The sequence below is a fragment of the Mandrillus leucophaeus genome, unplaced genomic scaffold, assembly GCF_000951045.1.
Source record: "Mandrillus leucophaeus isolate KB7577 unplaced genomic scaffold, Mleu.le_1.0 Scaffold38, whole genome shotgun sequence".
Classification (NCBI taxonomy): Eukaryota; Metazoa; Chordata; class Mammalia; order Primates; family Cercopithecidae; genus Mandrillus; species Mandrillus leucophaeus.
Window position 1 is genome coordinate 6,541,968 of NW_012104031.1, and position 25,138 is coordinate 6,567,105.

Consider the following 25,138-nt stretch of genomic DNA (forward strand, 5'->3'; position numbering starts at 1 on the left):
GGAGGCTGAGGTGGGCGGATCACTTGAGGCCAGGAGTTCGAGGCCAGCCTAGCCAACGTGGTGAAACCCCATCTCTACTAAAAATACAAAAATTAGCTGGGTGTGGTGGCATGTGCCTGTAATCCCAGCTACTGGGGAGGCTGAGGCAGGAGAATTACTTGAACCTGGGAGGTGGAGGTTGTAGTGAGCCGAGGTCGTGCCATTGCACTCTAGCCTGGGTGAAGAAGCAAGAATCTATCTCAAAAAAAAAAAAAAAAGAAGTGCTGCTAGCCTCCAATCTTAGATTATTCATGGGGACATAAGAAGTTCAAATTATAATAAGTTAAGATGTTGGGAAGACTGTCAGTGACAGCGCTGACTTTGCTGCTGCGATTACAGCGTAATGGGAAAGCCCAGTTGGTACCTGACGCTCCCATCCTTTTTTTACTGGAGAGCTCTCAGGCAACCAGATACTCTTTTAGGTGCATTTAATATTTGCAGCAGCAGCAAATTTGTCTGGGAGGCAAGTCCTCATCTGCCACTCACCCAGAGCAGACTGTATTAAATTTTTATATTTATTGACATTTCATTACCATAATTGACTGCACTTGCTTCTCTAGGAGAAGGCACAGGGCTGCCTCCTAAGCAGGAGAACTAGTCCCCTGAGTAGAATTTGCAATTAAAAACAAGGCAGAATGGATTTTTTTTATTGTGTAAATATGATGAGTTGAATTTTCAGCTTTAACTAGAGAATACTGCATGTACAGAAACCTTTTTCAAGAGTGAGAAAAATTATGAGTCAGTGGAAAGATGACCCCCAAAGGTGTCAATCAGTTTATATAGAGTCAACTATGCATGAAAAAGCCACAGTTAATGTGTGTTAGAGGAAAGCTCTTGCATCATGTACAGCACTGTCTACCTGCTTTAGCCAGGTGCTGGCATCTACGCACTAAATTTAAACATCAAGTGTTGTAAGAACTCCTGTGGTTTCTGTTTCAGAGTGTGTGAAAGAAGGGTCAGTACCAGGGCAACCTGAACCCTGAACTGGAAGGAGGCAGGACAAGCTGTTGAACTCTGCGGAGCACGTTGGGATTATTTGCAGAGCACACAAAGTGACGTCTCAACTATCATTTTGCCAGTTCTCTTACAGGGGAACTTTCTACTTCAAGGGAAGTCCTTACTTTACAAAGGTGCCTATGCTATAAATTCTTTAAAAACTGCACATAGTCAACTACTTCAGATAATAATAATACAAATTTTACTGGGACGAATGGGATAGATGAGTGAATGAGAGCAGCAAGGCCTGATGGTACAGCAGTGGTGGCAAAAGCCTGAGACTAGGTATGAGACCTAAGTCAATGCTGCCTCTTACATACGAAGAGCATTGGGCAAGTACGTATAAATCTCCATCCCTTGGTGTCCTCATCTTTAAATAAATCACTTAACTAAGTTAGGTGATGATAATAAGGTACTTCTCACTTCTGTGATTATCAAGAAATAATCATAGATGGGACAAGACTATCAATTTAAGCTTGGAATCAATGGAATAAATTGCAGCTGTAGCTTAAAATATACAAAGTATATTGTAGTAAATATCACTAGTTAAGATCTGGGCGCGGTGGCTCACTCCTGTAATCCCAGTGCTTCGGGAGGCCGCGGTGGGTGGATCACCTGAGGTCGAGACTTCAAGACCAGCCTGGCCAACATGGTGAAATCCTGTCTGTACTAAAAGTACAGAAATTAGCTGGGCATGGTGGTACACATCTGTAATCCCAGCTACTCAGGAGGCTGAGGCAGGAAAAACGCTTGAACTCGGGAGGCAGAGGTTGCAGTGAGCTGAGAATGCACCACTGCACTCCAGCCTGGGCGACAGAGTGAGACTCTGTCTCAAAAAAAAAAAAAGAAAAGAAAAAGAAAAAAAGGCGAGGTGTGGTGGCCCATGCCTGTAATCCCAGCACTTTGGGAGGCTGAGGCGGGTGGATCACCTGAAGTCAGGAGTTCGAGACCAGTCTGGCCAACATGGACAAACCCCGTCTCTACTAAAAATACAAAAATTATCCAGGCGTGGTGGCAGGTGCCTGTAATCCCAGCTACTTGGGAGGTTGAGGCAGGAGAATCGTTTGAACCCAGGAGGCGGAGGTTGCAGTGAGGCAAGATTCTGCCACTGCACTCCAGTTGAGGGGACAAGAGCTAGACCTCTCTCAAAAGAAAAAAAAAGGAAAAAAAGAAAAGAAAAAAAAATCACTAGTTAAGGCCTGAACCAGGAAGACCATACTAAAATGAAACACAATTATGTTGGTATTAATTTTCCATTATTAAGATGGAGTTAATTAAATATTGATGTATGTCGTTCTAACAGGTGTATAATAATAAGTTCAAATACTAGAATTTCATACTTGAAAATGTAGTACACTATAACGGAAAGGAATCTAATTTGTTTCATAGGGTTATATATTTAGTGAGAGACCGTTAGTGAGGTGGACCTCAAAAAATCAATTGGTTTACCAATAACTTTATAGCTATACATTTATTTACATGCTAATCTGAAAGCTCAAACATGCTTATTAAATGGGGGCTTAGACAACATTTCTTTCAAGGATAATTTATCAAATTGCACAGCTCTTAAGAAGGATGGGTGATTTATTCTTGAAACAACATAGAGATCTGCAACTTCCTTACATTTTATTACAAACATAACTATATTTTCATTGTTGAATGCAGAGTTTGTGCTCATTTCAGGAGCAGCTGGTCTTATCTTTTATGTGCTTAGTAAAATTAATTTATTGCTCTCTTACATGTAACCTTTGTGTCATTAAATTCAAGGGAGGTATTGAAGAAATACTCTAAACTGATGTCCCCTTTGGATAAATTTCACTCATCATGAAAATAGAAACAGTTTTAGCTAAATTGCTTTTAATTCTAATCACTGAAATTTTGATGACTTGTATAAGATGCCTGTCATTTTAATATGATACACAATGATAGAAGATAATAAGTTGCCAGTAGACCTTTCCCTTAGGATGATGTTACAGTGGCTGTTAATTAGCAACAATATGCAAATACTAAAACCTGACCCTACTTCAAAGTTCATTATTATTTTATACATACATAGATATATGTGTGCATATGTGCGTGTATAGTTTTTAAAATGCTGGATAGGAAAGAATTCTTTTCATAACTATAAGTTGTGACTATATAGAATATTTAAAGTGCTTAATATTATTGATAATTATAATTTCCTTTTTGCTTAATAAGGTTATTTAATATACATTTATGTAGATGCCTGATTCAAAGACACAATTAAAACATAATAGCTAACTTATAGGGTTAAGTGAAACACTGAATTCTCATTTCAATATACAATGTACTGGTGTCCTGGGCTGCTTTTTGCAGTCGGGCTATTTTAGTTTCTCTAGTTCTCAATGAACTATGAACAGATTCAATTCTGCAAACATTTATTGAGCAAACTTGTGAGCCACTGGGCTTAAGAGAAAGGCTGTGCTATTTTATTTATTTTTCTTCTCTTTTGAAGCTCCAAGGAGCAGTTTCCTGGATAGTCACTCATTTTTTAAAATCCAGGCTAGTCTTATTCTTTTTCCTCTGCTATGACAAATTCACCACATTATTTACAGGGAGCTGTATTTAGTAAGAAAAAGCCAGAAGATTGGGCTATGGAGCACCTGGGGTCTTGCATTCCTCTGTTTGTCCAAAAGGTCACTATAAAGCAATGTGTAGACATGACATACATGCTTTCAAGGGGATACAAAATCACTGTCTGGTGTTCCCTTTGTGTTGGGACTTCATTCCTGATATTGTGGACTAAGGCACATTTAATATTCCTATTTGCCAATCTCAAAATAGTCAGTATAAACATTTTCATTTGTTCCAGAAGTAATCATTTTCTCAATAGGGCGGTTGAGAAAATACTGTAAGTAAACCTGGAAACCTATAATGAGTGAATTGTATTTCTTCTGGCTGAAGCTGAAAACGGTGGCGAGTTTAAAGTTTCATCCAGTAATTGCTTGTCACTGTTCCTCTGACCTAGAAGGATTTTAAGCAATGGTGTCTTCCTCAACTTGGAAAGGAGAGTACAATCAAATATCCTCACTTTAGGGGTAAGGCACTTCCTTATAGAAGCTGAATCATCTGGACAGCTTTGAACACCCATCTTATTCTCTTTGCACTTCCTCCTCTGAAATTTCCCCGCACTTTCTCTGACCCTGTGTAATGGGGCTTACCTGTGAAAGTACACAGTGAAAAGCACTATGCAAAGGGCAGTCATTACAGTCATTAATTAGGTGGATGAATTATGCCTCTTATCACTATTGGCTGCAGAGCTGTGTCTAATGTTTTTCCCCTTACATCTTTGATTTCCCTTCATTTATCAGGTCATCAGAAGCATTTGTTTTAACTAAATTAAAAAATGTATTTATCTCCTACAGGTGAGTACCAAGCTGCCTTTACGGGAATTTTGTATGCTGTATTGAGGTAATACCATTTACTTTTTTTCCCGTGATATCAACAACATGGCCTTAATACAGTGCTTCATGGAAACATACTTGTAGCAGCGTTTGAAAGTTCACATTCCACACAAATCCATGATAGCACGTCAATATGTCTCTGGGGCAGGCAAGTTATTTTACTTAGAAAAATGAGAAAAATCCTCTTTTAAGATATATGTTTTCCCCCAAAGATTGGAAGAGAATTCAAGAAAAAGCTGATTCAAGAGGTGGCATTATGAGTGATTTTTTCTTAGTTTTAGTTTTTTCTTAATATTAAAATAATTTTAAAACACTAAGCAACAATCACATTAAAATTGCTTGCGAATAACTTAAATTTACTGTAACAATGTGCTTACAATGCCATATAGAAAACTCCCCCCAAAAACAAACTACTAACTAACTAAACCACAAAAAGTGTATGCATTTAGTCTCAACAAAAAAGGAAATGAATTTGTTTTGCTTGGAATTTCCGTAGAGTCTTTCATGCACTGGAATTACACATGACCAAATTAAATGCCGGCGTGAAGGCAAGCTCTGCAGCATCTCTGAGTTATCCAGATAAACAGTATGGCATGTTGGTAAAGAACACAAACTCTGGTACCAGTCGGCCTCGATCTGACCATCTGTTCTACCACTTACTAGATGCGTCTTGACCTTGAATCAACCACTTCATCTCTCTTTGCCTTGGTTCCTCATCTGCCAAAGTGGGATAATAGTCCTTTCTTCATGGGGTTGTTGACTCCATAAATGTCACCCTTGCACTGGCCTAGTTTTGATGACTTCTAATTTTTATGTCAGCATTTCACAGAATACTTCCTGTAATTCCTACTGCAATTCTCTCTGGTAGATACCATCATAGTTGCCACTGGACAGGCGAGGACACTGAATCTCAAAAGGTAAAGCGACTTGCTAAAGACGACGTAGCCAGGAAGTTTTGGAATGGAGACACGAAAACAGGTTATTCCAATTCCAGATTACACTGTATGTGTGAATTTTACACACACACACCAGAGAGCATATAGTCTGCACCAGCAAAGAAAATACACTCTCACCACAGCTCAGTTGTTACTGGATTATAAACATAAAAGGAAGCAGTTCTTTCTTTTTTTTTTTTTTTTTGCTTCCTTCAACTACTTTCATATCATATATATGTGCATGTATGTATGTATATATGTAGATATATATGTGTGTGTGTGTGTGTGTGTATATATCTCCTAGCTTCCCACCTCTTTTCTTTTATATTTTTTATTTTTTTTTGAGATGGAGTCTCGCTCTGTCCCCAAGGCTGGAGTGCAGTGGCACAATCTTGGTTCACTGCAGCCTCTGCCTCCCAGGTTCAAGCGAGTCTCCTGCCTCAGCCTCTCAAGTAGCTGGGACCACAGCCGCATGCCACCATGCCTGGCTAATTTTTTTGTATTTTTAGTGGATTTCACCATGCTGGCCAGGCTGGTCTCGAACTCCTGACCTCAAATGACCCCCCCGCCTCAGCCTCCCAAAGCACTGGGATCACAGGCGTGAGCCACTGTGCCTGGCCTCTTTTCTTTTTTATAAATCATCTTTTCTTCTAGCATGTTGCTTTATTTACTCTTACACTTAATATATTCCTTTCCTTCCATTCATCATTGTTTTAACTACCTTCTTAAAATTGGTGTACACTAAGTAATGTATTGTTGTTGTAGCAAAAATCTAATTTTCCCATCTTTACACTCAGAGAAGTATTTATAATTCTCAAAAAAATTATACTTGATTTGTTTTAATCAAGCAACCAGGGGAGAGATACAATAGTTCTCATTTAGTTCAATCAGGTAATATTTATTGTGTGCCTAACATATTCAGCTTTGTGCTAGGTACTGTGAGGATATAAAAGAAGTACATGTATATGACCCTGCTTTAAGATATCTACCTAATTCTGATAGAGAGGTTATAAGCTTTTGAAGTCTTCCTTTGTAGCACTTTTGCTTCCATCCTATGAAATGCAAGAAGCACAGAGATAAATTCAAAACATTTTGTCTAGATGGTCCACAAAATAAAATAGAGACGTCTACCATAATTGCCATAAATGAGAATGTCTGATTACAATTAATCATTACTAGGGTAGTCATTGGACTGGATGAAAAAAGTGAAGGGAGGGGTTCAGACAAATTTGTGGCACACTTTAAAGGGTGGGGAGGGGAGCTGGAAGAATCCAGGCTGCAGGAAACATATAAGGAAATGACTATTTCTCCACCACCGAGTTCCTCATTCAGTTCTGATGACAAAACACAAAGCACCAGTAATTGATCCGAAAAACTATAATACCATCCATTCCTTGATTGTTCTTGGTTTTGAAAATCAGACAGCAAGAAATGCACTTTTCTCTACTTTTTAAATAGTAATTACCCTCACCCACGGGCAGCACTTAAGGCAAAATGAAATGTGAAATAAGAAGTATTTCTAAAGAGCAGGAATGGAAGTGCTTTGAGAAAAAGAATGGCACAACCCATTTCATTTCTGAAACTCAGAAGGAAACGAAATCAAATTAATTTGTGAGCCCAGTCTTGTACTTCCAATGCAGCTCCTAACTGGGTGAAGGTGGGAGGCACACCCAATGACTAGACTCTGAAAATGGGTACATTTCCTTCAAAGACTTGGGTCCCAGAATGAAAATGCCAAACAAAAATTTGAAAGCACAGAAAGTCAAACCCATTGAGACTGTATTTTCTCCTCTACAAAGCTTTTCTCCTGAGAGGTGCATTTAATAAGGACCAGATAGTGATGGAGATGCTTGAATTGACCCAATTTGCAAAAACTCTGAAATAGTGTTTGCTTTTAATTTGATTGGGAAATTTTGATTTATTAATAATACAGCAAATGATGTGGAGACAGCCCTTCATTTCCAAATAGCACTGCTGTGGTTTCACAGCACATAAACATTTATGGCTGGACGTAAAAGATCATGGTGCCTGAGTACTGAAGTCACCATTGCTGAACAAAGCAGTGGTGCCCTGAATAGGTATGATCCAAAGGACTGAAGGAATCACTGTGTTCCACACATTTATTTAAATAGCACATCAGCTGTAGAATGGACGGTAAGAAACTGGAGAGACTTGCCTATATTCCTGTAAAGTTGCATGTAGGTTCATTAAGTAGACTCTCTCTGAAGACATTCACAAAGCTGTCTCTCCTCCTTTAAGACTTTGCTCAAATGTTACATTTTCAATAAAGCCAAACCAACCATTGCTATTTCACAGTGCAACATATGGTCACACTGCAACACGCGTCTATGGATGAGTGTTGATTTTCCTTTCATTGGTTCTTTCTTTTTTGGTTTTTTCCTTTTGTTTATTAGCACTTTGACTTTTAACATATTACAGGCTTGTTTCTTAGGATTATTGTTTAATGTCAGCGCCTTCCTGCTACAACATTAAGTTCCGTGAGGGCAGGAACCTTTTTATTTTGTTCACTAATATATACCAAAGCCCCGGAAAAGTAACCAGCACAGAGTTGGAAGTTCAATAAATATTTGTTGATCAAACAAATATCTGTTCAGAAAGGTGTAGGACCTAATAGTAATTTTTTTCTTTCTATCTTTCATTTGAATGACTGGATCCTGAAAACTGAAATTCTTCTCCCTCTCATTTGCCTTTATACCAACTATTTCAATTATTCGTGACATCCAAATCCATCTTGTTCACCAGTATTGTTCCAAAATAGTTAGGACTCCACAAGTTATAAGGTTTTAAAATAGCCGACAAACAAGTGTCGTAGGTTAAAGCAGAAGCTCGAGGAAAAAAAAAAACCTAGGTACTAATCATTACGTTTGATTTACCAGTTCTTCGGACCCTTATAAGCAGGACTTTCAGTCCCAGCAGACTGGAAGCAGCAGGATGCTCATGATTATGTTTGCTTTTACAAGTTTAACTATAATCATCGGAGCAGGAACAGAGTGCACCAAGTCATCTTTTCTAAATTATTGGCAGCCAATCTCTCCCTTTCAAAGCACAAGAGTGCTTCTGACCTAGTTAAATTCCGGCCATTCTGAACATGCTTAATAAAAAGACGCTTTTTTTTTTTCCGGTCTCTACACTTACTTGTTGCCCAGTAACCAGGAAGATGGATCCTTCCTTTCCATGTACTACTTGTCGGTAAATGTGGTCGAGGATTAAGAGCTCACTCCAGCAGTTCTGAAGCAGCTTCATTTGGTCATCAACCTGCAAAAGAAATAGAAAAAGACAAACAAACAAAAAAACACAAAATATGACACTGTTATTCACTATTTTTTGGTTTTTGTGTAGTTTTCAACATAAGAGGACTACCTATAAATAAGAAAGTCTCCTCCCATGGTCACTGAAGCACAGGTGCTCACAATTCATATCACTGTTTCTAAAAGTCATGATTTTCGTTTGGACAAATTTTTTTTTTAGGACACACGTAGGTACTTAAGCTAAGTATTTATAATCAATGAACTGCTAGGAAAATGCACTCCATTAAATTGGTCTACCTAACATTAATAGAATTATTAGAGTTAGGTCCAGGTGCCTCAGGTTGTCCTGAGTAGGCCCCATCAGAATGACCCCAGATTGCCTATGCTTATGTATCTAAAAATGAATACAGTACATTAAAGTGAAGCTGAAATAGTATATAGATATTAGCAAACTGCCAAGCCAAAAGAATTCATATAAAAGAAAACTAGCATTACAACCCATTTGACTTTTGGAGACAAAGACACACTGCCAATTTTGTAACCAGTGTTAACTGAAAGTCCAATTGTGCTGGACTGAAGAGAACACTCACCAAGCATGATGTCGGTGCTAACTGGAGCTTCTTTTATAATTTGGACAATTTTCCCACCAACTCTCTAAACTTCAGTTTTCTGATCTGAATAAGGGGCCCAAGAACAGTAACTATCTTCCTGACAAGGTTGCTATGAGGGTTACAGTGAAAAGTGCTACATTATAACAGGGATCTTACACGTGTTTCACCTTCCCCTCCAGGGAACTGCATTCTTCAATGACAAATGCACATCTGTCTCATGTCCAGTCCTCATATTTAAATATGGACAGCATATTTCTCCATTTCTATAGCTATCTGTATCAGTTTACTTTTTGTTTTGTGATGTTTACCAGACAAAAACCTTGGTGTACCCAAATGTGATGGCCATGTTTAGATACACACTATACATTATTTAAAAAGCAACTGACATTTATATGTTGTTTAATATTTTTAAGAGTTTTTGTGTATTTTAGATTTGACTTGCAAAACATGCCTTTGAAGTTAGGAGAACTGGTACCCATTTTTTCAGATGAGAAAACAGGGGTGTCAGAGAGGTGCAGGGGTATGTCTAAAGACTTGTTGGCCAGGCACAATGGCTCATGCCTGTAATCCTAGCACTTTGGGAGGCTGAGGCCGGCAGATGACTGAGGTCAGGAGTTTGAGACCAGCCTGGCCAATATGGTGAAACCCTGGCTCTACTAAAAATACAAAATTAGCTGGGCGTCGTTGTGCACACCTGTAATCCCAGCTACCTGGGAGCCTGAGGCAGGAGAATCACTTGAATCTGGCAGGCAGAGATTGCAGTGAGCAGAGATCACGCCACTGCACTCCAGCCTGGGTGACAGAGCAAGACTCCATCTCAAAATAAGAATTCTCTTTCTCTCTCTCACAATCTAGGCTGTCTCCAAATTATATCAAGAGGCTCTAGAATTTTATAAAACAAATACATTTAATTTACTTTATCAAATTCATTTTTATGTGGCCATTCCATAAGACTCTGAACAGCTGTCACCGATATATTAGTAGTGATAAGAGTTTCTGGCTAACTTTATTTCCACAATTTCAGGACACAGTGAGCTCAAGAAAGCACCAAACGAAGAGCAAAAACAAGGATTGGAGGCACAATTCCACACTTTCTAGCTATGAGAGCTTGTCCAAGCTGCTTAATTCTCTAGCCTTACATTTTCTCAGCTAAAAATATGTGGGGCAGGTCTTGTGAAGATGCAACGAGATAATGGATGGGAAAGCCCTTTGTGAAGTGTAAAGCAATACACAAACACAGAAATAACAGCTAACAGAAGGCTCCCAACTGGAGGACCATGTAAGTGCTGTTTAGAAGAGAAAAAGAAATTACTTACAGAAATCGAAGTATAATCAAGCTCTGTGATCAGGAAAAGGCATCCCTGAGCACATCTCCATCAGAAATGTTTCAAACCAGTAAGTACATTCTGACCAAAACAGTTACATTCATTAAGTAAATAGCTATTGTTGAGAGCCAGTTCTTTGATGGTTATAAGTGCCAGGCCCTAGCAGGTAAGGGTGGACAAGACAAATGCAGTCACTGCCTTTTTGAAAATGACTCTGGTGCGGGAGAATGTTCACCCAAACAGTATTTAGTGGTTTAGTTGACAGTGAGAGTTCATATTTTTCTTTAAAGGAAAGTCTCCAGAATGTCATGTGGTATTACAATCCAGGCGGTGGGCAGCAGCTTATGCAGATCTGCCCAAATGTTCTCTGCCAACAGCTGACCCAAGGAACTGTGGCCTAACGTCCTAGCAATTTGCATGTCATTGCATGCAGAGCAGATTCCAGGAAGTGATCCCCTCAGGTGCTAAGGAGTGATTTCAAAGCCAGGTGCACTTTGCTCTCTCTGGGTTTTATTGTATTCTCATACACTATCAGCATCTTATTTCAGATTTATTAGTCTATGATGGTAATTTGGTTTTGTTATGTTGTTCTTCTGTGATGTGAAGTATTAGTTATTTATTTAGCACTTATTTCAGGAAAGCCCAAAATACTTTACTTTGAAATTGGCTTTCTAGAAACAATTACCATACATGTTAATGTTGCATCGAATTTCCAAGTGGGTGGGGGACTATAGAATCCCCAAAGTCTATTTATGGACACCTAAAAAGGATTCCAGCTTAAGAACCTATTTATGGCCGGGCGCGGTGGCTCAAGCCTGTAATCCCAGCACTTTGGGAGGCCGAGACGGGCGGATCACGAGGTCAGGCGATCGAGACTATCCTGGCTAACCCGGTGAAACCCCGTCTCTACTAAAAAAATATTTAAAAAACTAGCCAGGCGAGGTGGTGGGCGCCTGTAGTCCCAGCTACTCGGGAGGCTGAGGCAGAAGAATGGCGTAAACCCGGGAGGCGGAGCTTGCAGTGAGTTGAGATCCGGCCACTGCTCTCCAGCCTGGGTGACAGAGCGAGACTCCGCCTCTTAAAAAAAAAAAAAAGAAAGAACCTATTTATACAACAAGAAAATGTATTATTCCCATTTTGCAGGTGGAAAAATGGAAGAACTGAGACTATCTGCTGCTGGCCATGAACAAAAGGAGAAAAGGTGAGTGAAAATTAAGAGAAGTATGTCAGCCAAGTGTGGTGGCTCATACCCATAATCCTAATACTTTGTGAGGCCGAGGTGGGAGGATCACTTGAGTGCAGGAGTTCAAGATCAGCCTGGGCAACATAGGGAGGTTACAAAAAATGTAAAAATTAGCCAAGTGTGGTGGCACACACCTGCTACTCTGGAGCTGAGGTGGGAGGACTGCTTGAGCCCAGGAGGTTGAGGCTGAAGTAAGGCATGACTGCGCCACTGCATTCCAGGCTGGATGACAGAGCAAGACCCTGACACACACGCAAACACAGACACAAACACAGACACACTCACACACAGAAGTATGTCTTCTAGAGCCATCTCATCAAGGGGTCTTCCTCTTCATTTGCATTTGATGGTTCCTGTCCTTCATATATAGCTTGACAGAAATAGTTATGGTGACAAGACCTTGCCACAATTAAGGCATACTAAAATTGTAAGACAACAATCTGAGGCCGGGTGCCATGGCTCATGCCTGTAGTCCCAGCACTTTGGGAGGCCTAGGTGGGCGGATTCCTTGAGACCAGGAGTTCGAGACCAGTCTGGCTAACATGGTGAAACCCCATCTCTTAAAAAATTAGCCAGGTCTAGTGGCAGGCGCCTGTAACCCCAGCTACTCGGGAGGCTGAGACGGGAGAATTGCTTGAACCCAGGAGGCAAAGGTTGCAGTGAGCTGAGATCGCGCCACTGCACTTCAGCCTGGGTGACAGAACAAGACTCTGTCTCAAAACAAACAAAAAACAGTCTGATTTTTCCTAGCTTTCTTTTCTTTTAGGATGCTGAGGACACACTTCAAAATCTGCATATCCCCTGTTCCTCTGCTTCTCTAAAAATTGCAGGAATAGGTGAAATTGAGCCTGTTACCTGTAATTAGTACTTCATTTTTGTTTTATATTCTGCGCTGTTCACATTATCCTGTCTTCCTTTGTGTCTAACAGGGCATCTCCTATAACCTCCCCTCTTTCACAAAGTATTATGATTGGTTGCTTATTTCTCTGCCTTCCTTGAGGGCAGGGACAGATTCTGAAGCTACAGCTCCCAAGTGCCTTCCTTGGTGTCTGGCAGAGAAAAAAGCCACTTAATAAATGCTTGCTAAATGAAGGAACAAATGACTGAATTACTTTTACTTCTGCAGTTTTCTGTGTACCTTGTGCACCTAGCCCACAGCATAAGCAAACAACTCTTTCATTGTAGAATTAATGACAATCTTTACAGGGCAGTGACTACCTCAGCAACTTGTATCTGACCCCTCTCACACGTGCCCTGCAGGTCTGCACCCACAGCTGGCCATTGGTAAAGACTTGACTGATTGTAATTTTAACACCCAACCCCCCCACCCGAGCAATTGATTCCTTGTTTTAATACTCTCCGAGGAGGTTTTCTATGCCAACATTCCATTTCATTATTTTCCATAATTGATTATGTGATATTTTATATTATCTTGAAATTGGTGAGTGTGCAGCTTCATGGTGCTTTGGATAACATAGTTTTTATGCAGCTCTATGAATAAAAAAATAGGGTAAATATGATGGCTGACTTGTTCCCTTGTTCTCAACAATTGAGCAATGTTGGCAATTTTGAAGATTTTTTATTTTTTAAGAAAAACAGTTATGGGGGTGTGGGTAGAAGAAGGAAGGGGAGAAAAATAATCTACTTCTTTTAAGCAAATTCTCTAGGTATTAATGCTGTCAATAAACAATTTAGAGTGGCATCTAGGGGGTTCTGGGAAGACCAATGAAGTGTAAGTTCCACATTATATAGCAAAACCTCTCACTAGTGGTTAGCAATACTACCTCATATAATCTTGCGTTATCAGCTATAATAAAAGCAAGGACTTATCTCAGAAACCTACTTACTCATCAGAGAAAGTATTTATATTGATATTATAGATGAGAGTGTAAAGGAATACAAGTCCCATATTGTTATGAAGCACAACTTCCCACAACCCAGAAAGTTAATCATTAGAAACTTGTGCTTTTTCATAAGAAGAGTGAATCAGTCCATGGCCAGGCGCGGTGGCTCATACCTGTAATCCCAGCACTGTGGGAGACCGAATCAGGCGGATCACAAGGTCAGGAGTTCGAGACCAGCCTGGCCAACATAGTGAAACCCCATCTCTACTAAAAATACAAAAAATTAGACAGGCATGGTGGCGAGCGCCTGTAATCCCAGCTATTTAGGAGGCTGAGGCAGGAGAATCACTGGAACCCAGGAGGCAGAGGCTGCAATGAGCCAAGATGGCACCACTGCACTCTAGCCTGGGCCACAGAACAACAGAACAAGATTCTGTCTCAAAAAAAAAAAAAAAAAAGGAAAGAAAAAGAGTGAATCTGGCCAACAATGAGAAGAAAAATGTGTAGATCTTTGTCAAGCCCACATTTAGCCTATCAAACCCTTTTTGTGGCCTCCTCCCATTTGCCTTTTAATAGTCTAGCAAGTGAGCTGTTATTTTACTTTCCTTATTGCAAAGGCTTTTTAAAATTGATGTCATGGATTCTTGACCTCTTGGGCTCAAGTGATTCTCCCATCTCAGCCTCTTGAGTAGCTAGGACCACCAGAACTCACCACCATGCCTGGCCAATTGTTTTTCTTTTTTGTAGAGATGAGGTCTCACTATGTTGTGCAGCCTGGTTTCGAACTCCTGGACTCAAGGTATCCTCTTGCATTGGTGTCCCAAAGTGCTGGGACTATGGGTATGAGCCACGGAGCCTGGCCAGTGATTAAACTTTAAAAAAGAGATTTTTAAAGAAAACATTCTACACTATGGACTGGTAGTTTTGTTTGTTTGTTTGTTTGTTTTTGAGACAGTCTCACTCTGTCGCCCAGGCTGGAGTACTGTGGCGCTATCTCTGCTCACTGCAAGCTCCGCCTCCCGGGTTCATGCCATCCTCCTGCCTCAGCCTCCCGAGTAGCTGGGACTACAGGCGCCCGCCACCACGTCTGGCTAATTTTTTGTATTTTTAGTAGAGACGGGGTTTCACCGCATTAGCCAGGATGGTCTTCATCTCCTGACCTTGTGATCCACCGGCCTCGGCCTTCCAAAGTGCTGGGATTACAGGCATGAGCCACCGCACCTGGCCATGAACTGGTGGTTTTAAGTAGACATGAACTAATTTCTTATTCCTGATCGTTAATTTTGATGTGTCAGGTCTTGTGTTAGAAAGGTGAGGGAAAACAGATTATTGAAATACAATCCTTGCCTTCAAGAAACTCACACTCCAATGAGAGGAGACAGAAGTGTGAATCCATTATTATAATGCCATATGCACAAGAAAAACAGGAGTAGTTTACACCATTCCATTTCTTGGGGAGGCTTCCTGGGGGTCAGAGAAGAATGTGCTGAAGCAGGTTTTAACTTGTAGATCACTTCTTTTTCTTTCTTTCTCAGTGTTTCCTGTTAGAATGCTCTTGGCACAAAGTATAATGTAGGAAAAAAAAATGAGGCTAGGTGAGGTGGCCCACATGCCTGTAATCCCAACACTTTGGGAGGCTGAGGTAGGAGGATCACTTGCATCCAGGAATTTAAGACCAACCTGGGCAACATAGTAAGATCCCATCTCTACAAAAAAATAAAATAAAAAGTTAGCCAGGCATAGTGGCACATCCATATGGTTAAAGCTACTCAGGAGGCTGAGGCTGGAGGATCACTTGAGCCCAGTAGGTAAAGATGGCAGTAAGCCATGACCATGCCACTGCACTCGGCCTGGGCAGCAGAGCAAAACTCTGTCACTAAAAAGAAAAAAAGGCCAGGCACGGGGGCTCACGCCTGTAATCCCAGCATTTTGGAAGGCCAAGGCGGGCAGACGACTTGAGGGCAGGAATTCAAGACCAGCTTGGCCAACATGGTGAAATTCCATCTCTACTAAAAATACAAAAATTAGCCGGACATGGTGGCACGTGCCTGCAATTCCAGCTACTTGGGAGGCTGAGACAGGAAAATCGCTTGAATCCGGAAGGCGGAGGTTGCAGCGAGCCGAGATCGCAGCACTGCACTCCAGCCTGGGCGACAGAGTGAGACTCTGTCTCAAAAAAACAGGAAAGGAAAGAAGATGATTTTGAAGATGCTTCAGAATCATTACAAATTAAGTCCAGCTATTATTCCTTCTTTTTTTCTTTCCAACAAAAACAAAAACAAAAAAAAATCCCTAAAGATGAATTTCCATCTCTTTTTGTAACAATGATGACATTTATAGAAGTTTGTTCTGAAGACGGGAGAGAAAAATTAAAACCCAAACAAATCAAAATCGACTTATCTTAATGAGAACCTGCTCTGGGCAGGACAGACACACAACTGCATTAATCCTTTACTGTTTTCACGAAAAACACTGATGATTATCTGCAACCTCTATAATAAACTGCTACAAAGTCCAAGAAAAAATGATTTCACATTAACAATGATTAAACAAGCACTAAAAACACTACTGTACAAGAGAACAAGAGCCAGTAAAACACTCTAGTCAATTGTTGCAATACTCAATAGATTTATAACCAGAAGTTCTTCCCTGCCCAGAGATAACTGGGGGTGATTCCAATGTGCTTTCTAATTGTGCTGCTGCTGTTCCATAATACAAAGTCCTATCTATCAACACTTCCTCGAATAACTGAGCTATTCTGGCCCCTTTCCATGTTTCTCCAATGGAGCAACAAAGGACCTCCCCCTAACCTCCTTTTGCCAGATCTGGACTCAGGAGGAAAGCAAGAGGCCAAGGGGTTTAACTTCCTATCTGCCTCTTTTCTATTCCCACCAAACCCCAGTTTTCATTCATTTCATCTCCCATCTATGTCACACCCAATAGTCCCACAGAATCTGGACCTACACTGTCTCCATACTTCTCCCTCTTGGTCTGTTTTATTATATTACAGCTACTGCAACTATCTCTTTTGGTCACACTGTTCCTTTGGACAATCACCTATTCCAAATTCCCTAGACTTCTCTTTGAAAATCTTCACCAAACAAGATCTCCCTAATCAGTGTATGCTGGGAATAGATTATCCATGTGCCTACTTCTCCTCCAGCCTAGGTTGGCCTGTGGGCAGCCAGAAACTGGGGGCAGTTGCCTCTGACTGCAAGCAACCCGCTTTTTTGATACCGCTGTGACATGTAAACATCATTTTTTAAAATGTGAGCCATATAATGAAAAAGATGGAGAAGTTTTTCTTTAAATGTCCTTTCCCATGTCAACTTCAGCTATTATTACATTCTAGTTCTTTGGTAAGCATTGTCTGTTTGCTGTAGGTATCTTGCTTATAACTTGTTACTTCTACTACCACTATTGGAAACCCTTACATCGTACTCTCAGGCACTGTCCTAAAAGCTTTACAGGCTGGGCACAGTGGTTCACACCTGTAATCCCAGCATTTTGGGAGTCCAAAGCGGGTGGATCACCTGAGGTCAGGGGTTTGAGACCAGCCTGGCCAACATGGTGAAACCCCTCTCTACCAAAAATACAAAAAATTAGCTGGGCATGGCAGCATGCGCCTGTAATCCCAGCTACTCAGGAGGCTGAGGCAGGAGAATGGCTTGGACCTGGAAGGCAGAGGTGGCAGTGAGCCGAGACCACTCCATTGTACTCCAGCCTAGGTGACAGAGCGAGACTCCAACTCAAAAAACAGAAAGAAAGAAAGAAAGGAAGAAAGAAAGAAAGGAAGAAAAGAAGGAAGGAAGGAAGGAAGGAAGGAAGGAAGGAAGGAAGGAAGGAAGGTGAGCTTTACATGCATGAACTCATTTAATCCTCAAAACAACTTGATGAAGCAGAACTTATTATAATCCTCATTTTACCAATGAGGAAACTGAGGGAGAAAGGTTAAGTAACTTGCCAAATGTAACACAGCAAATAAGCAGCAGAGCCAATATTTGAAGAGTTCATCGTCCTAGCAACAAGACAATATAGCATTATACCTTACCTAAAATATCCATCAATGCATTGAGAAACCATTCTAAAAGCTGCCTCCTTCAGGAAGTCTTCCCTGATCAACTCCATCCCATACTATCATTCCTACATTCATGTAACCTTTTGTAATATGTTAACTTGCACTAATCAATTTGGGTTGTGCAAAATTCTTAGAGTAAGAGGTTCAAAACTTGCAAACTTCTTTGAGTAAGGGGTCCAAAACTATGCGCTCAAAACTTGAGTGCATATAGACTGAAAATTAAATTGTACACAATAAGCTTTCATTGTCTTGGGGGCTAGATTTTTGGAACTTCATAAATTGGGAATGGGAGTAAAGGGAAGTAAAACTGGAAGTAAAGCAGAGGTAGGGGTGGTGGTTAGTGGTTGTCATTCAGCTGACATCCTTAATCTCCAGGGAAGCAGGGCCTCCTTGGTCCTGCCCAATGTTCACATGTTTACGTGTAAAGTGAACGAGTAGAGCAGCAGTTGGGAAATGAACATGATAACTGTCAGCAGAAGGGGAAGACAGGAAACAAAACAGGCTAGTTCTCTACTTCTTGAATAGCTCAATCCAGAGTCACTCAGTACAGGAAGTCAGAGGCCTAGACTTCAGGAACCCCTAAAGGAACCACTCTGTAACCCAGGGTCCCACAGTGAGCATTCGCAACCATGACAAGTCATCAGGAACAGGCTTATCAAATCCTCTGTTTAAGAAGTCATGGAATGGTGCGATTTGTATTACAGAATCTTTATCAAAAAATTTTAAAATTATTTCAAAGTGCAATGTTTCCAAAGTTAGGTTTCATTTATCCAGAACATCCATCCGCATGGTATACATGGTATACCTAGTCCCCAGGGATGTTAAATGTAACATTACATTATATAAAGATATGCTAGTGTCACTTATTAAATGTCAGTTTTTTCATTTATATAACTGTGAGGTAATTACATAAGTGAGAGACAGCTTTGAGGTTTACAGTATTGTATGTAAATGTTAAACAGCACTGTGAAGAAACATATAATCACCAGGACATATAATGTAATTTAGTCTGATTCTTTTGCTTAGAATTACAGTTACTTTCTCAAAATTTGTCAAACCAAAGGACAAAGTTTGGCCAGCTTTTATTCTTCCTCTTAACCACGTTTCAAAAAGCTTCTTGTTGAAATATCAATTAATTACAAACTAATGATAAGTTCATCATTTCTGGGGACTCAGGAATTTTGTCACCGCAGTCCTGGTAGACTTTTCTGTTTCTTAAGTTTCCATATATAGCCACATATAATTTATATGATCTGATTAAGGTGAGCACTAATGTGGCTTATGGAATCAATCACATTCCGTTGCTTCAAAGTCAAAGCATGTACCCAACTTAAGATAGAGGAGGAAAAGGAGGTCTCTGCCATTCCTAGGTTAGCTTTCTCATACTTCCCTTAAGAGTTGTGCTCAACATGATGATTCAGCTAGTGTGGTAGGGTGACTCATGAAGTTGCAAAGTAAAGAATATAGGAATTCGTGTACTGACAAACTTCATAGCCAACCTAGCCCCTGCTTTTTTCACACTGTTATGAAAAAGGATGATTTGTACAAGGGCATGCTTAACCTAGGAATCACTTACCTTCTCAGATTGTGGATATTCCCCAATCAACAATAAATCAAACAACATATATTAGTGCTGGGGACTCTCAAGACTTGAATGAATGTAACACCTAGTTGTTATCCTCAAGGAACTTATAAATGAATTGGACCAACAAGACATAGCCCTGCAAAATACTTAGTGCATCAGGAAGCATACAAAGTATTACAGTCTGTGGAACCAATAATTCAACAGTAAATATCTGTATGTATACATATATAGATATGGATAATGTCACATCCTTAAGAAAAGATTTGGAAGCAGTTTACATGTGAGATGAAATAAACTCGCATACAAGATGAATGGGATAAATGAAGACATGAGGATAAAGGGAAATAAAGGCAGGAAAATAAGTCAAAGCCAAGGATCAGGATGAGCCCCAAAATAAGCTCTGTAAGGGTTGTTTCAGTCGTTGGAAATGAGTCACAATTTGGTTCCTTGTAGCCAGAACACCATTACTGACATGATTTATATTTGTACATGAGATAACAATCAAAGCAGTTATTTGCAAAACAGCCTCTCTTACTACTGGACTCCTGAGCAAAATCTGTGGGTTTTTCCAAGAGAGAGAATTCCAGATTATGTAAATGGGGCTCTAACAATATCCCCACAGTAGATACTATATTCAGCCTCATAGAGAGTGTTCCTTTGAATGCCCTCAGTGTATGCTGATGGCAATGTTAAGAAGAGCCAAGATAATTTGGTCCTAGAGCTTAACTTTCTAACGGTCTGCTTTATGACAAAGATAAACCAAGACAATACAGAAATGGAGAGAATGCATATATTTTAGGCTCCATTATAGCAGATGCCAGGGCTGTTAAACACTATAAGGAAATGCATAGCTTTGGAGCTCAGAGACCTGGATACCCATCTTGGTATTCTCACTAACCAAGTAACTTTGGGCAAAGAACTAAAACTTCACAGACACCCTATTAAAAACACCACATAGCAGACATCCTGTTAAAAATACTTAAACTGAAATCCAAATAAATAAATAAAGGCAAAATATGGAAGGTGCTAAATGAAGTACGAAGGAAAATATTTCAGGTGATGCAAAAGTTTCATGAACTAGAAAAGAAATATTTTAAAGTAGATTAATAAGAAATATTTTCCAGTGCCTTCTCTTTCTGGGTATTGTTTTCATTTATGACCACTACCTGTTTCCTGTTCTCCAGTTTAGAAATCTCTTATGTATAATTAAAGCAATGTTCTCACATGTCTAACCTGGCAGATAATATTCAAGTAATGACAACAGAATCCTTCTCAGCTTGATATATTTTTTTGGGTTGCTTGGAATGTCAAGAAAGCAGTTGTGAATATGATGGTCATTTTTCTAATAGCATAATGAGGTTCCGTTTGGAATTCTCATTTTCTAGACACCGCCTTAAAGGCAACAATGCCACCAGCCAAAAAAGAATTCCATGTGTGGCCAGGCACGGTGGCTCACGCCTGTAATCCCAGCACTTTGGGAGGCCGAGGTGAGTGGATCACGAGGTCAGGAGATCAAGATCATCCTGGCTAACACAGTGAAACTCCATCTCTACTAAAAATACAAACATTAGCTGGGTGTGGTGGCGGGTGCCTGTAGTCCCAGCTATTCGGGAGGCTGGGGCAGGAGAATTGCTTGAACCTTGGAGGCGGAGGTTGCAGATAGCCGAGATAGTGCCAATGCACTCCAGCCTGGGTGACAGAGCAAGATTCCATCTCAAAAAATAAAGTAAAATAAAATAAAATGAAAGAATTCCAGGTGTGCAGCAGACCCATCATCTGGATATCAGTGATTATGGCATAAATTAAGGAAGATTTTGGTTGCCCTCCAGCTTGTAAAATAGATGCACAATTAAGGTCTTTGGCATAGTAGGGTTAAGAAGAAAGGGAGAAGGTGAGGGATATTCCAGAGGGCATGCTCTGTGGCTCCCTTGAGATCATTTAATGCAAATTCTTCCTTTATAGATTGCTTTACAAAGCCGGGAGGAAAAAAAAAAAAAAAAAGAAAGCTTATAGAGGCTAAAATGTCCTTGGGTCCTTTTTGGCTGGCTGCTTCCATCAGGCAGTTGGCCAAAGAAAGGAGAAAAGAATTTGAGTGGCCTAAATATTACTCACCAAAAGTACAACCGAAATTAGGGCAGAGGTAAAGGAGAGGTCCCTAAGGACCGTTCAGTGATGGGAATTCTCTGGGTACAAAGGCTCCTGGGAGAATTCCTCTGCTCAGTTCCCCAGGGACAAGAAGAGGACTTGTCCCTTCACACAATTTAAATTTCCCCTTAATGTCACCGTGCTAAGTGTACAGTCAGTCTATGCCTTCAGAGATTCCCAGAAATGGATTCATAGAAAATGGTAGCAATTAAAGATGGAGCTCCAACAGTTGAAGTTTGGCCCTAAACTACAGAAAGCTTAAGTTTAGGTTAAAACAACACAATTTTTGCTTTGTTAAAAATTTCTTAATAGTGTAGAATGGGAAATATTTATGCCAGTGCCCTAAACATAGCATGCTAACAGTAATAGGTCCTCTCTAATTTTCTGTCTTTGACACTGTGAATGGTCTCCCCTTTCATTACCTGGACTGGGGACACCCCCCTCCTGTTACATGCTGAATCACACCCTGGTACTAGGCTCACAGCATGTGCTTAAGTAATATTTGCTGAATCAATGCTGAAAGTATCTGATAGCTACATTTTGTTAAACTACATTTTATAGAAGAGGAAACTCAGGCTAGGTGGGCTGTGGTTCATAGAAGGCTACTTAAGTGTCAGAAACAGGATGGGAATCCAGGTGTTCTGAATCCAAGCCCAGTGCTCTTTCACTATGCCTCTTTCATAGAAGAGTAAGAACAATCTTCTTATTTTTTTTCTGTATGTTATTTTTTAAAAATATAATATTTCCCAGTTTCTTTCCTGCAAGAAAATACATTATGGTAATTTGATTTCTCTATTTCAAATGTAAAGAAATTTGTGATTTGGGAAATGAAGTCCTTTGGAAGTTTACAAAATACAAAACCATAGATACCAAATGATAGAACCTTAGAATTATCTGGACATAAAATCTACATAGATGCTCCTTCCGATTTGGGGGAAAGACAGAGAAAGTGATTCTGGATCGGAGATGAACTGAGGCCTAACATTTATTCTGAGAAGACTCAGAGGTGAAGTTGTCAGTGGCCCTCTTATAATTGCTTACAGCTCGGCAGGGTGGAGTATAGGCACCTGTCCCCACTAGATAGCTTAAACCTCGAACGGACGGACACTGATATCATGGAAACACCATTCACGATATTGTAAGGCACAAGTTTTGACCAATATTTTGGTTTCCCTGTCCTGGCCGGTTAAACAGGGGAAAACATTCTACACAAGCTGCAAGGTAATGATTTTGAAATCAGAATCACATTAGTTAAATTTTTAGCAAAACCACACCTAGCTCTTTTGCACTGTCTGAAGAGGGTGTGTCTTATGGCATATTTCCTATTACCTCTACTTTCATATTCTTCCTATTCTAGATTAAAGGAGAAGAATATGCAGGCTATGATACTGTACTGCCTCTCCCATTCCCACCCAACATACACACCCCCTACACACTCCTTTCCTACATCAGCATTGCCCTGTTGAATCTGTCCCCATGAGGCAAGGACTCTGTAGGTCAGTCCCAAGACAATCCCTTTATGTCTTCCATATTTCTAGATAGGCTTTCCTTTACTCACTGTTAGTAATCTCTACAACTATTGGGTTTATATATGAATATAATGATGAAAGATAGCACATCAAGATCTGTAAGAAATTATGCATAGCACAGCCATCCTGATATACAAAATATAAGTACCCCAAAGGTGGCTGAGAAGTGAAAGACAAAGTATTGAATTTCTTTTTCCCAATTATTCTCATCAAAAAATGAGAGAAATACTCTTTGTATTAAAGGAATGCATTTCTAACAGAGGTGAGTGACGAACGGAGTTCTTTTTTCTCCCTTGTAAGAAGGGAGAAAGAGAACTGTATCCCTTCCCATTGCCTTTGGATTTCACACAATAGGAATAATATTCTGGAGAGGAGGAGTGGCAATAAAAGGAAAAAAAGAAGAAATAATATTCTGACAAATGTTTATTTAAAAAAGAAATAATATCCAATTTAAGTGGTTGATCTCGTGTGTGTTTTATTTGAAATATGAATCACACAGAAAATGGGTTTGATATTTATAGAAAGAAATTGTTTACATTTTCCATGAGCATGCACTGTTCTTTGAGGGAAAGCATTTTTCAGAGAAAGAAGAATTGTATCTCTAGAGGTATTCTCATGGCTTCTCACACACATGCTTACTCATGCATGTAGGTCATGCTTCGCTTAATGACGGGGACATGTTCTGAGAAATGCATCATTAGGTGATTTCATCCTTGTGTGAACAGCAGAGAGTGAACGTACACAAACCTAGATGGTAGCGCCTACTATGTACCTAGGCTATATGGAATAGTCTATCGCTCCTAGGCTACAAACCTGTACAGCATGTTACTGTGCTACAGTACAATACTTACAATGGTAAGTATTTGTGTAACTAGAAAACGGCCAGTAAAAATACATTATTCTAATATGTTGGGACCACCATCATATATGTAGTCCATCATTTATGAAACATCATTATGCTGTGCACAATGAACTTACGTTTGGTTGTTCAATGACATGCTGCTTCTACAGAGTGAGTGAGTTGGTTGACCGTTTTGCTGGAGCAGGCTGGTTGATTCATGTCAAACAAGAAAGTAATTCAGCTAACTCATTAAATCACTTAATTTTTTAATTGAACTGACCAACAGTTCCTGGCTTGTGTAGCTCGATACAGGCCTAGAGAAGGGTTGTTACCACATATCAGTCATACATACATACCACAGTCTGTTTTCCATAGCTGATCATACAACTCATACCCTGCTGTGTTTGAGTGTCAGGAAGGCAGCACAGGCCAGGCATGGTGGCTCATGCCTGCAATCTCAGCACTTTGGGAGGCTGACATAGGTAGATCACCTGAGGTCAGGAGTTCAAGGCCAGCCTGGCCAACATGGTGAAACCCCATCTCTATTAAAAATACAAAAATTAGTCAGGCATGGTACCGCACACCTGTAGTCCTAGCTACTGAGAAGGCTGAGGCAGGAGAATCACTTGAACCCCAGAGGCAGAGGTAGCCGTGAGCTGAGATCGTGCCACTGCACTCCAGCGTGGGCGACAGAGTGAGACTCCACCTCAAAAACAAACAAACAAACAAAATAAAGCAGCATTGTGGTATGGGCGCAGATTGATAATCAGAATAACAAAAATGCAGCAACATGAGAATAAATTTTCAAAATTAGTCTGTCACATGTCCTTGTCTTAGTGATGTTGGTCATTACACACAAGTTAGAGAACCAAAGCATTTCCAGGCCCATCTACTAGTACTTTTCCTATTATTTCTTTATGTCCCATTAGTACTTTTCACTGCCACCAAATTTAAAAAAAAATATTACTTGCTGGCCGGGCGCGGTGGCTCACGCCTGTAATTCCAGCACTTTGGGAGGCTGAGGCAGTCAGATCACAAGGTCAGGAGATCGAGACCATCCTGGCTAACATGGTGAAACCCCGTCTCTACTAAAAATACAAAAAATTAGCCGGGTGTGGTAGCCGGCACCTGTAGTCCCAGCTACTTAGGAGGTTGGGGCAGGAGAATGGCGTGAACTCGGGAGGCGGAGCTTGCAGTGAGTCGAGATGGCGCCACTGCACTCCAGCCTGGATGAGAGTGCGAGACTTCGTCTCAAAAAAAAAAAAAAAAAAAA

General features: G+C 40.3%; 1 protein-coding gene across 3 annotated transcripts in view; it reads right to left on the reverse strand.

Moving 5' to 3' along the window:
* The window catches only part of NR5A2 (nuclear receptor subfamily 5, group A, member 2), a 178,244-nt gene that overhangs the window by 67,937 nt on the left and 85,169 nt on the right, over positions 1-25,138 (reverse strand). For all 3 annotated transcript variants that reach the window (XM_011990596.1, XM_011990595.1, XM_011990597.1), the window contains one exon: positions 8,552-8,671. In XM_011990596.1, coding sequence (XP_011845986.1) covers positions 8,552-8,671 — 120 coding nt within the window. The remainder of the gene's footprint in view (positions 1-8,551; positions 8,672-25,138) is intronic.